The sequence below is a fragment of the Bombina bombina genome, chromosome 6, assembly GCF_027579735.1.
Source record: "Bombina bombina isolate aBomBom1 chromosome 6, aBomBom1.pri, whole genome shotgun sequence".
NCBI classification, from domain to species: domain Eukaryota; kingdom Metazoa; phylum Chordata; class Amphibia; order Anura; family Bombinatoridae; genus Bombina; species Bombina bombina.
The window spans coordinates 267,849,078-267,864,492 of NC_069504.1; the positions used below are offsets into that span (position 1 = coordinate 267,849,078).

General features: G+C 36.4%; 1 protein-coding gene and 3 non-coding genes across 4 annotated transcripts; all 4 read right to left on the reverse strand.

Annotated features, from left to right (window-relative positions):
• Window positions 1-544: 544 nt before the first annotated feature.
• On the reverse strand, window positions 545-8,747 carry RPL18A (ribosomal protein L18a). The gene is made up of 5 exons (XM_053716838.1): window positions 8,653-8,747; window positions 5,921-6,100; window positions 4,886-5,015; window positions 1,642-1,751; window positions 545-684 (listed from the first exon to the last, which is right to left on the reverse strand). The coding sequence occupies exons 1-5, from the start codon at window positions 8,668-8,670 to the stop codon at window positions 592-594; spliced, it is 531 nt and encodes a 176-aa protein (XP_053572813.1). The 5' UTR covers window positions 8,671-8,747; the 3' UTR covers window positions 545-591.
• On the reverse strand, window positions 2,509-2,640 carry LOC128665366 (small nucleolar RNA SNORA68). The gene has a single exon (XR_008403124.1). It is a non-coding gene; the product is annotated as a small nucleolar RNA SNORA68 (small nucleolar RNA).
• Window positions 5,200-5,331, reverse strand: LOC128665364 (small nucleolar RNA SNORA68). Its single transcript, XR_008403122.1, has one exon. It is a non-coding gene; the product is annotated as a small nucleolar RNA SNORA68 (small nucleolar RNA).
• LOC128665365 (small nucleolar RNA SNORA68) lies at window positions 6,604-6,735 on the reverse strand. The gene has a single exon (XR_008403123.1). It is a non-coding gene; the product is annotated as a small nucleolar RNA SNORA68 (small nucleolar RNA).
• Window positions 8,748-15,415: the final 6,668 nt, after the last annotated feature.

Here is a 15,415-nt window from a genome sequence, read left to right on the forward strand (position 1 = left end):
TAGGTCATTGGTGAAACCTTCCCTAACCATTTTCAAATTCCAGTAAAACTTCCAACCCGCCCAGCATAATATTTTTAAAAAGAGGAAACCAGCAAGTCTGCTGGAACTAAGACTCATCGGTCTCCGCATACATATTTTATTACATTTACAATATATTCTGTGTGTCATGCATTGCTTTCTTCCTTATATATTAGAACATGTTCATAAAGTTAGATCAAAGCCCCCTGTCAAATAAACCTATGAAAATGCCCAGGTATGGAATAACTACCTATATGGTATATTGGGGAATGGGTTATTTCATAATTATTGGAATGTGATAAATGGTGTAATATCACCTCCTTAATATGGGGTGACATCTAGCTGCCTTTTTTGGTGTAGACATTACTTTAATTTTTAAATAGTCCTGAGTCAGCACAAGCAAGTCAATGGATCCTGTACTTTCCCTTCCTCACATACCGTAAACAACCAAGTAGCCTAGCACCAGCTTCCAATAAATGCTGTACAACCCTGTTTTAGAAGAACTCCATTAAAAAACAGACAAATGTCCAAATAAGAAGTTTATTAGACCACAGAACAAGGAAAGTTTTTCCTTTAGAAGAATGTATTTGGTCTCTTGGTGGTGAAGCGGGGCTTGTGCTGGCGACGCAGAACTCTGTGTGGAAGAGGGAATTTGATCTTTGAATCCTAAGGAGGAAATAAAATAAAATTTATATAAAGCGGTTTCTCTAAAAAAACTTGCATATTAAAATCTTAAAAATCCAACTATTTAAAAAAAAAAAAATAGTGTTTCATTTTTACTTTAATTAAAAAAATAAATAAAATATATATATATATATATATATATATATATACCCACAAACCAAAACTTAAAGTGATGTGTAAATCTTAAATGCTGAAAGTTCCTTCATTTGCCTGCAGCGCATGCTTCACTGAGCACCTCAGGCCTCCCATTAAAAGAACGCTATTTTATCAAAGGGGTGATGTTAGTCAATAGTGTGCTAGTAATACAGCACAATACCAACTGGGCCGCATGGCTATTGGCTAAGAGGTGGAAACGTCACCTCATGGGAAATAGCATTATGCCGTGGGATGCTTGAAGCGCAGCATACATTGTAGGCAAATAAAGGATCTTACAGAATGAACAATGTTATACTTCATAACTGAAAGTCCTTTATTTGTAGCACTGGTAAATTTGCCATCACTAACAGAAATCACTGCAATATGTATATATAATTTTAAAAGCATTTAACTTTTTTTTTTTTACTTAAATTTGTGCAGTGTCCATTACTTCCTGTTCCAGCCCTACAAGGGAGCTGGGGTCTCTACAGAAAGTGAAATCTAGCTTGATGTCTAATCTTCTAGATTAGGGAGAGGGTTTACTATTCAGTGTAAGCTAGAGAGACAGGAAGTAATGTTCTGCCTATACTCAGAAGGGGCAGAATGCAACATTAGTGTTCTTTTGGCAAGACAAGCGGTTTGCCGTTTAACACATGTATACTTTTATTTGCTTTACTGAAAGAACAGTTTCATATCCCTTTAATATCTCAGCTACAAATTATGCAATCTATAAATGGAGGTAGCCAGTCAATAATTAATTTTATATTTTGTTAGCCCAAAAATGTTTAAAAAAAATAAACTTACGTGGAACTGCTTGATGGCAGGTCTACGACACTTGTTGGCAGGAATAACCTCAACCTTCATGATCTGAATTGCGTGAGCACGAGCACGATGACGAGCCCCCATGTCACGATCTGCATAAAGCAAGCAGCAAATATATTGCATTATCTTCAGTATAATTAACTTTTGTACAGATAAGCCAGTCTTACACATGGAAGTTCACTAGAATGTGAATCAAATACTGTAAGTAAACATTTTATGGTAACAGGAATCAAAGCACTGTTCACTTAATGGAACAAGAAACCCTAATCTGTTTTTCATGATTCATGAAAGCAGGCTCAGAAGTACACAATGAGCACTATAGCAGCAGTTTGGCAAAAATGCTTTTAAAGGGACAGTCTAGTCCCAAATAAACTCATGATTCAGATAGGGCATGTAATTTTAAACAATTTTCCAATTTACTTTTATCACAAATATTGAGGCATCACTACAATCCCTTGTAAGCAGCTGGAAGCGATCATGATCGCTTCCAGCACTTCAAACAGAGGACGTACCAGGTACGTCAACTGTCATTAAGGGAAGTTTATTCTATGACGTACCTGGTACGTCCACTGTCATTAAGGGGTTAAAGTGCCCGTTTTTAATAGTATTTTTAAAAACCTGGCACTCATTCATGAAACTTTACATTCACTTTAATCAGGCATACTGTACTGTGTTAAACTCAAATACATTTTATAGTTTTAAGTTGTAGGCTCTGAATCGTGAAAAAAAAAATTGGGGCTTCATGTCCCTGTAAACTGAATACAGAAGGTTAAGGATTAATTATTATAAAATGAACATCAACCACTGGCTTAATAAAAAAAATAGTCTACAGAAGTGCTTATTTACAAGCATTGTGATACCTTAAATTTCACTTTCAGGAATATAGAAAACTTCTGAAAGGCGACAAGGTAAATTTTATTTATGCACAACAGACAAGAACATTACAGAATGATATAATGCTCTTTGGGTTATGTGTGCAAATTAGTACTACAATTACTATGATTATAAACTAGACTAAAATTCTCACTTTTAAGGAGATTGCAAGTTTTTTGGAAGCAAATTTATCTGGTCAGCCGTATGCAGGTGCTCAAGACTCACAATAACAAAAAAGTAATGTGCACTAAACAAGAACTAAATACAAGGTAGATTGTAGTGAAAACATTTGTTTAATTTGTATTTGCTGCAGTTTATATTAATGCTGAATGCTCTTGTTAACTTCACTCCTGTGAAACTATCCGAGAGCTTCTTTACTTTCTAAAGAGCATCTCTGATCTCAGATGTCCTCAAACCTTTTGCTTAGATAAATTCAGTGGGCTCAGCCCCTGTGAAGTCTGCACTATAATTTCTGTTCAAGATGGAGAATGTTTGACTATAACTTACTTAATGCCCAATGGACAGCTCATTCCTAATATCAAGCACTGCCCTTACAGGTTTACATAAAAAAGTCAATACAGCAGTACGCCCATCCTCTATAGGTCTTACGGGCACCATTACCTTCACTATGCTACAAAGCTGAAGGAAAGATGCTAAGGACCTACTGACTTTGTATTTTAAACCTACAGTGTCATAATTCCGAGTATTGTCAAGTTAGCATATTGGCTAGGTACACTTAGTATAGTGTCCTTGAAATACTTTAAAAAACAAATGTCCTTTAGAAATTGTCTTATTTTGACAGTTGTCCATTGAAAATGCTTGATGTATGTAAATAGTCTAGTTAAAAGGGATAGGAAAGTCAAAATTAAACTTGCATGATTCAGATAGAGCATGTCATTTTTAAGACACTTTAATTCACTTATTTTTAAATGTGCTTCGTTCTCTTAGTATCCCTTGTAGTGCAGTGCTGTCCCTTCAGCAATGGAGAAGAGAATTAAGAAAAATGTAATAGAATTAAATTGGAAAGTTGTTTAAAATTGTATGTTCTATCTGAATCGTAAAATAAAATGTTGGGGTTTACTATAATCTTAAATCATGCTGATTACAAACGTTTGGCCAAGCATATTCTTCTTATGGTACTTTGTAACAAGTCAAAATGGACTTTTAGCTGTTTAAGTAAAAAAAAAATTTAGCGTATTAGAAAGGATAAAGTATGAATCAATGTTAACACTTCCCTTCAGGTGCTCGCTGCCAGCCCGGTTCTCCCAAACCGTGTATAGAAGCAGAAAGCGTTGACTACCGATTTCTTTACTGGTTGACACAAGGACATTTGATCGGTTTATTTTTGTAGATTGGTCGCCATCTTTATAATGATTTTAACGTTTAATATCGATGTTAACAGATCGCAATTATATATTTATTAGTGGCACAACTTTTGCCTTGTACCAATAGCTACTGTGGTTCATCATCTGTATAGTTTGTGCTTGGAAACGTGTTATTAAACATTCATTTGTGAAGCAAAAATCAGATTGTTTTTGATCCAGATTTGGTGAGATATTATCAATGTAAAGAGAACACAAAGGCACTATAGGTCTGTTGATCTCAGAATGGAAGCTTTTTATGTGGGAAGTGTAACCATATAAATAAGGCATCTGGCATACTGAATTTTATTGGTATATTTCTACACTTCCTGACAGAATATAGAAATTGGATGCAGCCCTGGTGTAAGCTGAATTCAGCACAACTGTGGATGGGTGTGTTTTGAAGACAGGGTTTTGAGACTATAAATTTGTGAATATTGCTAGGCTATAACGATTTGTTCCAGAAATTGTTTTAACTTTATGTTCTTGATAAAGGCTTCTTTTAGCCGAAACACGTTGAGCTGTATTTTAAATAAAACCTGAAGCTGCATCTAAAAGATACCTTTGTGAAGATTTTAATAAGAGACTTATTTTAACTGCAATCTCGTGAGTATAACCAGTTTGTGTGCCTACCACATTGTCTGAAATCTGCTACACTATTGTGAGCTCTTATTTTGGAGGGGAAAGCAACAAGGTTGACACAGACGTGGGCAGCTTGGTTCCCTGGAGGTGACACAGCGCCGTCACTTTTAACACTTTCTGCTAAGTAAAAAAAATTACCTTGTAAAGAGATATATATATATATATATATATATATAAATAAAGTATAGGACCATTTTCAACCAAAAAGTATTAGAAGTGCTGCTGATTTTTTTTGTGTATATGTAGATGAGCAGTTTTTAATAATGTTATCATAAACTCTCGATTTGCATTTTATCAACCCCTAATTTTGTTAATTATGTAAAAGTACAACAAAAGAACTAATTACTTACAGCACTGCGTTACAGCAGAAGCGGTGGTCAAATCTCTGTATTCCCTATACATGTTGTGTGTTCCACTACGAGAGTCATAACGTAGCCAGATACCAAAGTTCTTAACTTTCAGTGGAGATTTCTCAAATACCTGGAAGAGAAGTGTCCAAATATCATTTAGATATACATTCTAATGCCTCATTCCGCTTGCCAGATAACTTCTCTAGTTAGTGTAAATTTCTTTCAGAAACGTTTAGCAATGTACATACAGACAAAACTATTGCCTTTTTTAAGTTTTAAAAACCATTTATTAGTCCAAGATTAATATTCACTTCTCTTGTGAAACCTTTGATTTCACTTTCACAGGCACATCCAGCTCTTGAAAGGCGACAAGGTTTAGTTAATATATGCACAACAGACAAGATCATTACACAATACAATAATGATCTTTGGGTTTTATGTGCAATTTTTTGCATCAGTCACAATGCACCTACATTACACAAGCTTTATGATTTATATAAAATATATTTGGATTGGAATATAAATGTAATCTTTATAGACAAAATATTAAAGTGATGGTATATCCTAGTGTTTAAAAAAAAAAAAAATACTAGGATTTACCATTATAAAAGGAGACTCTCGAAGTATAAAAAAAAATGCAGACAAGTGTTTTTTGGTCATGAGCTTCTGCCAAAAATAAGCGCCTCCTGAACAAAAGTAATTTTACCTCCAATGAGGCGACGTTTCCACCTTTAAGTTAAAAGCCATGCTAACCATATGTGACTGCACGACTAGCATGGCTATTGGCTAAGAGGTGGAACTGTCAACAAAAAAAAAAAAATCTGAAATTGCTGAGGGAGGCCAGAGGCACTCAGTTTAAGCAGAAGCTTGCGTCCAAATAAATACTTTGTCTGCGTTTCTTTCTATACTTCATAACAGAAAGTCACATTTATAGCACTGGTAAATCATAGCTAAGATTTTCCTTCACTTTAAGATTGACTCAATTGACCAATAAAACAAAAACACCTTGTTATTTTGATTTCAGAAAATACTCACCTGTCCACAGTACACTATTTCTCCAGAGGCCTTCTTTATTTTCCTGAGCTGGGAAATAAAATACCAGAACCGGGACTTGGCAACCACATGATTGGGTGCGAAAATTCTCATGCGATACAAAGGGGGAGAAGGAAGCTTAGGCGAGGGCAAACCGCGCCCAATGACCTTATACTCCCTCAGCTAAACAAAGGGAGAAAAATAAAAATAAATAAACCACTTTTTACATTCATTTTCAGCTAGTGAAAGTGATTGTGGATCATAATTAGTTATCTTACAGACTGAATAAGTTACTATTTTCGCATGTGCAGAACCATAACAATTGTAATCTGGTACATGTCATCTTTGGGATTGTTCTACATCACTATAACAATAAAATAAAATAGGCTACGCCCAATATTCAATCAAATTTGTGGATCTTTCTCCTAAAGCAAATGGTTGAACAATCAAATTGTTAGGTTTTCTAAAGTGGTACTATAATAGTGGAATATTAAAGACTCAAAGTGAGCGCCTGACAAACAGCAACTTAGATCAATTAAATTTGGTGAACAATCCTGCCAATTGGTTAACATGTTAATGTGCTAAATAAACAATACTCCTGTGGTTCAGTATAGGCAGACAAACAAAACTATTGCCTTTTTTAAGTTTTAAAAAACATTTATTAGTCCAAGATTAATATTCACTTCTCTTGTGAAACCTTTGATTTCACTTTCACAGGCACATCCAGCTCTTGAAAGGCGACAAGGTTTAGTTAATATATGCACAACAGACAAGATCATTACACAATACAATAATGATCTTTGGGTTTTATGTGCAATTTTTTGCATCAGTCACAATACACCTACATTACACAAGCTTTATGATTTATATAAAATATATTTGGATTGGAATATAAATGTAATCTTTATAGACAAAATATTAAAGTGATGGTATATCCTAGAGTTTAAAAAAAAAAAAACCACTAGGATTTACCATTATAAAAGGCGACAAATTGTTAGGTTTTCTAAAGTGGTACTATAATAGAGGAATATTAAGACTCAAAGTGAGCGCCTGACAAACAGCAACTTAGATCAATTAAATTTGGTGAACAATCCTGCCATTTGGTTAACACGTTAATGTGCTAAATAAACGATACTCCTGTGGTTCAGTATAGGCAGACAACACTAGCCGAGTTCTGTGATATATGCATTCTACCTAATGACAAAAAAGAAATGAAAGGGAATGCATGTGCACTAAAATATTGAAAAAAGGGTGAAAAGTCCAATATGCCTGGTTTCAAAATTTTAATTTTAGCTTTAACATTTGGAAAATTGCATCATGTGAAACCACCAAATCTAAAATAAACTTAGACAAGTCAACCAAATGACATGCTTTTATCACTAGTGACAATGCAATGCTGCATTTAACCCTAGCATAAGGAGCCCCTGACCCAATCAGCAAACAGAGTGTTAAACACAGAATTGCTAGGTCTAGTGATATTACACGCTCTAAACAACTACATGCATTTTTTTTATAACTATAACCCTTTTAATGGCACATTCTAATAAGAATAAAATGTACTTGAGTTTTGCATTAAAGGGACAAAACCCAAAAATGTTCTCATGATTCAGACAGAGAAAACCATTTTAAACAACTTTCCAATTTACTTCTATTTAATTTGCTTACTTTTCTTGTTACCCTTCGCTGAAAGGTTTATCTAGGTAAGCTCAGGAGCAGCAAAGAACCTAGGTTCTAGCTGCTGATTGGTTGCTGCATATATATACTGATTGTCATTGGCTCACCCATGTGTTTAATTATAAACCAATAGTTCATTTGCTGCTCCTAAAACAAATACCAAGAGAATGAAGCAAATTAGATAATAGAAGTAAATGAGAAAGTTGTTTAAAAAAATTGTATTCTGTATCTGAATCATGAAAGAAATGTTTGGAGTTACGTTACCCTTTAACGTGTATCCTGCAGTTCTGCAACTAGCACAACAAAAAGTGACTTGTGACTATGCAAGTATGCTGCATAATATAATGGTTTTACTCAGCTGTTCGCCACTCAGAAGCAGCTATGTGTTTGAGTTCCCAAACAGTAGTGTGGCTATGAATAACTTTCCTAGGGTTTGAGAGCCATCTACAAGGGTCACTAGTGACCAAATAAAAAGGCAATAAACCATTTTCAGCACCGATTTAAACTGCTGAATTAAATTACACAATTTTGCATATCAATACATTACTTGACCCAATTTTATTCTCATGATTTAACAACTTAGTTGCCAGGAAAGCTATAACACACTGCATAAGCCTTCTCTCACATGAACACCTATTACAACGGGGCAGACATCTCGCAGCTATGAACATAAATTACATAAATTTGATACCAGCTGGGAATCGTATCTATATAACAGAAGCGCCAGTACTCCGAGATACGATTTATTTTACTTTTATTTAAGATATGCCTCCCGCTGTGTAGTGATCATATAAATGTTTCCGGCTTTAAAGGTCGCCCGACTGCAAGTGGCTCTTATCCATACCATAAACCCCCTCCCGCCGGGACTGTGAGCGCTCCCAGCAATAAGTGAAGCCGCATGGCCGCGCCATGATATAGGCCTCAGTGAGGATCAAGCCAATAAATCCAATGGAGACACATAGTCTGAAATATTATGGGGGGAATAAACCCTAAACTCCATGTTGAGGTGCTACACACAACGGTTAACCTTCCCCAGCCCGGGTTTCCCGGGGAAAGCTTACAGTGCCCGATGCCTTCATGCTGCCTCGATCCCTGCCAACGAGCAAAAGGAAGTGCTGAAGCAAGCGCCGCTAAACGTCACCTCGCACGTTTGAGCCTATTGGACGGAAGTGGCCAACGCCGCATCATTATTGGGTGATGCGTACGTCTATCAAATAGATGATAAGTGTGGTGTGTACTGTGTAGTGTTCCTAATGTTAGTTGTTACTACTTAGTAATTACTAATAGAAGAGCAGACTACGATGAAATATTACGAATTTAGGACGGCATGATCATTAGGTTGACCTTGTTCACTTGCAGTTTACACTGTCTTAATCTACATCTCTAATAAAATATCTAAGAAGAAGTATCAGACTTTGTGATGTATCTCAACAGTGTTAACGTCTAGTTTCCTAATAGTAAATATATTATAATTCATTTCAGGTGCATGTTTAACAATGATGCCATAATCGTGTTTGTGTAAAAGTTTAAAATAATATAAAGATGTAAAAGCTCATAATTTATAAGTTCATGTGATACAGTGGGTATTGAAAAGAATCACCCACCTTAAAAATAATCACATTTTGTTGCTTTGCAGCCAAAAATAAAGACAGGCAGTTTTTGTTTATCCAGTTGTAATTAGTGCAACTTATAACATCCAAGTGAAAGATATAACACCAACATGTCAGGCAAAAATAAAGACAATTCAGAAACAGAATCACTGAGTTGCAAAAAGGACCACCCTTCCTAAAAATTACTTGTAAACTCAATCAGGTGTAGCTAATCACCTTCTCAACGGCACACACAAAGCCATTTGACCTTCAACTGTGATCAGCTGTGGACATATTGATTAGCTCAGCATGAAAAGAGCTTTCCTGGATCATCTCAGTCCCTGGTAATGCAACTGAAGCAAACAATCAACTATGGGTGGCAAGGCACTGTTAAAAGATCTCCGGAATAATGTTGTGGACAGGCACAAGTCAGGAGATGGATAAAATAAAATATTAAAGGCTTTATCAATGCATAGAAGCACAGTGAAGTCTATTATTAAGAAGTGGAAGGTATTTGGTACAACACAGACCCTCTCTGGGTCAGGATGTCGCTCCAAACTGGATGAAAGAGCCAGGAGGAAACTGGTCATAGAGGCTACCAAGAGGCCCACAGCAACTCTGAAGCAGTTGCAGGAATTTATGACAAAGAGTGTTCATTGTGTGCATGTGACAACAATATCACAAATTCTCCACAAATGTGGCTTTAATGGGAGAGTTGCAAGAAAAAAGCCACTCCTCAAGAAAGGCCACATGCAGTCACGACTGAGCCTGGCAATAAGACACCTAGAAGATTCTGAGGCCACATAGAAAAAGGTATTATGGTCACTGGTCAGATGAGACTAAAATTGAATTATTTGGCCTCAGCACCAAACTATATGTCTGGAGGAAATCCAATACAGCTCCCCATCCAAATAACACCATACCGACAGTAAAGCATGGAGGTGGTAATATCCTGTTATGGGAGTGTTTCTCTGCAGCAGGTACTGGAGCACTTGTCAGGATAGAAGGAATAATGGATAGGGCAAAATACTGTCAAATTCCTGAGGAAAATCAGCTGGCCTCTGCCAGGAAGTTGTCAATGGAAACAAGGTTTACCTTCCAACATGACAATGACCTAAAGCACACAGCAAAAATGACCACACAGTGGTTGAAAGAGAAAAAGGTGAATGTCCTTGCATGGCCTAGTCAGAGCCCAGACTTAAACCCCATTGAATATCTGTGGCATGACTTGAAGACTGCAGTCCACAAACGGTCACCATCAAATATAACGGAACTGGAGCAGTTCTGCAAAGAAGAGTGAGCAAATATTGCACAGTCTAGATGTACAAAGTTAGTAGAGACATATCCCAACAGACTAAGAGCTGTAATTAAAGCAAAAGGTGGTTCAACAAAATACTGACACAAGGGGTGATCCTTTTTCCAACTCAGTGATTCTGTTTTTGAATTGTCTTTATTTTTGTCTGACATGTTGGTGTTATATCTTTCACTTGGAAAGTTGCACTGATTAATTACAAATGGATAAACAAAAACTGTGTCTGTCTTTATTTCAGGCTGCAAAGCAACAAAATGTGATTATTTTCAAGGTGGGTAATTATTTTCAATACCCACTGTATATCTTATATGGGGTGGGCAACAAGTTTAAAAGGCCACATAATATATATGATAAAGCATCTGTATGTTGCCATTTTCCACATTTTACTACATTTAAAAAAGTTATATGATCCATGTTGAAGAGGACTATATAAACATGTTTAAAGGGACAGTCTAGACCAGAGGTTTTCAAAGTTTTACACAGTGGGTCCCCCCCTTTGGCAAAACTTTCAAGATGAGCCCCCTGCAATAGATACTATTAAATTTAAACTCAAACATGCCCACACACTCTAAAACATATTAAACATACACTGCTAAACTGTCATACAAGCAAATAGCTAACTGGACAAGAAGAAAGCTGTGGGCGGAGCTTTGCTGCAATTTTCGTCTGCTAACAAACTATGATTATTATAAGTTTCATGTACGTCTTACAAGCTTATAGATGTGGAACTAGTTGCAAGATGCTTGTTTGGTATGTAACAATAAGTAATACAAAATAAGTACTGGGTCTACAAGACTGTTCCTTTAAAGGGATATAAAGGTAAAAAATGGGTGCACTTCAGTTTGATATAGAAACATTTTTGCAATATACTTCCATTAGCAAAAATGCTTCTAGTAAAAGGTAGCACTTTTTTCTGCAGCATACACACATATCCTGTGAGGGCCTGTGCACCAGTATTCAGACACTACACCTTCTTAGAGAGTCAGCAGTGCTCATTTGTAGGAAGGCCTGTGACATACACATCACACATACATATGACAAGTTTTTTTTTAACCTTAAACTGCAAGAGCTAACACTGTTCATTCTGGTTATATATACATTCCTTGTGTAACAGTGTCTATTAAATTCATATAATAAAAGGACAATGTAATATACTAATTACATGCTCAGTCTAATTGATTAGAGCAGGTAGTTTGTGCACTATTTACTCTGGGACTCTGTGTTTAACCCCAGTAAAAGAGTTAAACCATAAATAAAGTTGTGCTTCGTACCAGCAGTTTTTTCTTAGAAATCGGCAGCAGCAGCTATATGACCCCCCAATCACTGTCAGTGTTCATCTTAGGAGCTACACTGCGTTCAGCTCCCAAATGGGACTTTGTGTTTACCTATATTGCAGTTACCAAACGCAAATAGTTGCGTGCGGGTAGTCCAAGAATTACAAGTGCTAACAAATTAGAGCACGTCATTTTTGCACTACAACGTCCCTACAACATATCAATTTGAAAGGACAGCCCTGCTCCTTCATCTCACTTATATGAAAATGACATATATTTCAGATCCATAACATTATGCTAACTGCCAAGTATAAGATATTCTTATGGTAAAAAAATTAAGGAAAATGCGCCCAAGAACAAAGGGACCCTGCTGTCACTAAAAATATCCCCTCCAAGATTAATCAGATTAGGTATGTAGAAAACAAGGAAAGTGACAGCGCTAATAGGCACAGGTCAGATGGATATATACAAGATAAACCGCAATTGGGTAGAATAATTCAAAGCAAATACTGGGTTTATAGGTAACATATAAAAACTGAGGCTAAGCTATATAAAACATATGAGACCTTTAATAATGTATTTCATATAATAATTGTAAAAAAGGGACGTCTCCCAGATAAAAAAAAAGAACCTAAAAAAGTATTATAACATTGTGAGAGGTACCTATATATGGAGATTATAGCCTATATAGTCCAAGATGTGATCGTTATAAAGTTCATAGACTCAGTCACAGATATTAAAGTATTCAGGATGTGTATCCTCAAATAAGTATTGTGATGATAGCAGTGTATCCACAAATAAGTATTGTGATGATGACACTGTATCCGCAAATAAGTATTGTGATGATGACACTGTATCCGCAAATAAGTATTGGGATACTGGGTGAGTCGTGGTACCTGATTGTAATTGACAAATTTCTCCCCTTGTGCTCCTCTCGGTGGATCGCCCTACATGTCGAGGGATAGCTGGAAGGGAAAATAGAATTTAAATGAATACCTTCTGGCAGGGGCAGTTCTACACAGGGGCCAGTGCCCCTGTAAAAATGTCCCTGCCCCCCCCCCCCCCTGTGCCCCCCACCCCTGAGCTGGCCACTGAGCTGACTAAAAAATTTCGGACAAGATCAAGGCTATTTATCTGCTTCCCTGTCCCTGAAACGCTGTCTAGTCAAAGCGTGGGGTTAACAAAGGGAAGTAAAACTTGTGCCCCCTCCCCTTTCAGAGATGTGCTACAGTTCCCGGGTTGTTGTGGAGGAGGGGCGTGTTACAGCTGCAGTCTGCAGACAAGAGTTCCAGAAGTGTCACTGGTTGGTTTTGCAAACGTTCTCTCTAGCCTGTACACTGTCAGAACAGAAGAGATGTAAGTCTGCCCTCTCACCTCCACAACTCTATAATGACTGCTGGAGTGTTTACCTTATTTTTCTAATGTATGTAAATAATTACTTGACACCATTTCCATTGAATATACTATCTGAACTATGTAGCACTAGTTAAAGGGACATGAAACCCACATTTTTTCTGTCATGATTCAGATAGAGAATACAATTTTAAACAACTTTCTAATATACTTCTATTATCTAATCTGTTTAATTCTCTTGGTATTATTTGTTGAAGAAGCAGCAATGCACTACTAGTTTCTAACTGAACACATGGGTGAGTCAATCAAATTCCATATATATATATATTTATATATATATATATATATATATATATATATATATATATATATATATATATATATATATATATATATATATATATATTTATATATATATATATATGCAGCCACCAATCAACAGCTAGAACCTAGTTTCTCTGCTGCTCATTAACTTGCCTAGATAAACCTTTCAGCAAATGATAACAAGAGAAGGAAGCAAATTAAATAATAGAAGTAAATTGGAAAGTTGTTAAAATTGTATTCTCAATCTCTATCTGAATCATGAAATAATTTTTTTGGGTTTCATGTCCCTTTATGTGCATAGTCTTCTTTTTTTTATTTTATTTTTTTATACTCAGTGTGTGTGTGTATGTATGTGTGTATGTATATATATATATATATATATATATATATATATATATAAAAGAAATAATAGTTGTGAATGGAAAAATTGCTAATTTAGTGTTGCTTTAAGTGCTCAAGTGACAAAGCACTTAATACCCACTTATTTTAAACAAATTTATATAAGTGGAATCTAAACAACCGGTGCAGACCCATTTACTTTGTATCATATAAAATGAAGAAGAAAGAAAAGAGGTTTATGATATAGCCTCTTAAAAGACTGGAATTTCAGCACTCTTTTAATGAAAATAATCAGAGCAACACAATGTGCAGTTTAGAAAGAAGGTTTTAATTCACGCACCTCGCCGGCAGGGCCGGCTCAGGAAATTGTGCTGCCTGGGTCCAAGTATGCAATGAATCCCCCTCCAGTAGTAACATTATTGATTCATATATCAACCTACTAGCCTGGCCGCCGTCCTTACTATGCCTGCCTACCTGCATGCCACCAGTGCTTATGCACAATTGTGCAATAAGTGGGGGGGAAGTTGCACTTTTCCCACCTTTAATGTCACCCTTAACCGATTTTGTGTCTTTGTATATAATGGTCTGAGTCTGACAGTGGCTAAGTCACTGAAGTGCTGCCCCTTGTCAAGTGCTGCCTGGGTCCCTTGGACCCACTTGGTCCCATGGTTGAGCCGGCCCTGCTCGCCGGGTGCCAATTCAGCAAAAAAATTAACAGATAGAAATACATAAACAACCTGTACCTAAAAGGTTAAAAAAGTGCATATATGTGCTGCACTAAAATTGGACCGGTCCAAGTGGCTGAGTAACGCTAGTGATGAAGGAACCAACAGAATAAGTACATATAGCATATACAAATAATCCACACTAATTTATATATGGAATATATGAAAAACCAGCAGATTAATAACACAGACAAAAGTTTTAGTAAACTGTGTTAGCCGAGTATTCTCATATATGCAATATAAGATATATGTACACAGTATAATGCAATTCAACAACAAACGATACTTATATCAAAATATATGGTAAGATAATAGCTACAGTGAGCAGCCACTATAACGATGATATGCAAAGTCCCAAAGTTGCTGACTTAACTGTTCCAGTAATATGCATTAACTGACCAGGTTGTAAGTTCTGTTAGAGCTATAAAGAATGAGCTGTAAAAAGTAAAGCGATAGAGTCATTCAGTGAGTCAAAGCATGTAATTGTAAGCAAAAGTCAAGCGGCACACAAGGAGACATGCAATGCAGCAAACAGAAGCGAAAAAAGTAAGCAAGCAGCTGGGCAAACAAGCGGATATGCAGGAGGATTTTAAATAAGTAAACAAATCCCTCTGTCGACTGCAACTACTTGAACTTGTAACTTCATGATCTAGAACAAGAATGTGTAAGTATTAGGCACTATCAGAGATGTAGGAGAACGCCGGGTATAGACATCCGGGTCCCTCTGTCAACTACACCTGTGGGCGCCCTTCTCTTCTTGTCTTTTCCAGAGTCGCTTTAGTTTTCTTCTCCAAGTCGATCTGTTTGCAGAATGAACTCCAATGCACCAAGTATAGTGCTCACATAAGGATCCAAACTCCAAGTGTTGCTTCGCTCAAAGCTGGCAGCTCACCACGGCATACCGCTCT

Excerpts from the sequence above, each read along its gene's own strand:
- RPL18A (XM_053716838.1), bottom strand. Across the intron at positions 5,016-5,920 it reads AAATAGTGTACTGTGGACAG|GTATTTGAGAAATCTCCACT; the intron begins GTGAGTATTTTC and ends CTTCTCTTCCAG. Across the intron at positions 685-1,641 it reads CTGCCATCAAGCAGTTCCAC|GATTCAAAGATCAAATTCCC; the intron begins GTAAGTTTATTT and ends TTTCCTCCTTAG.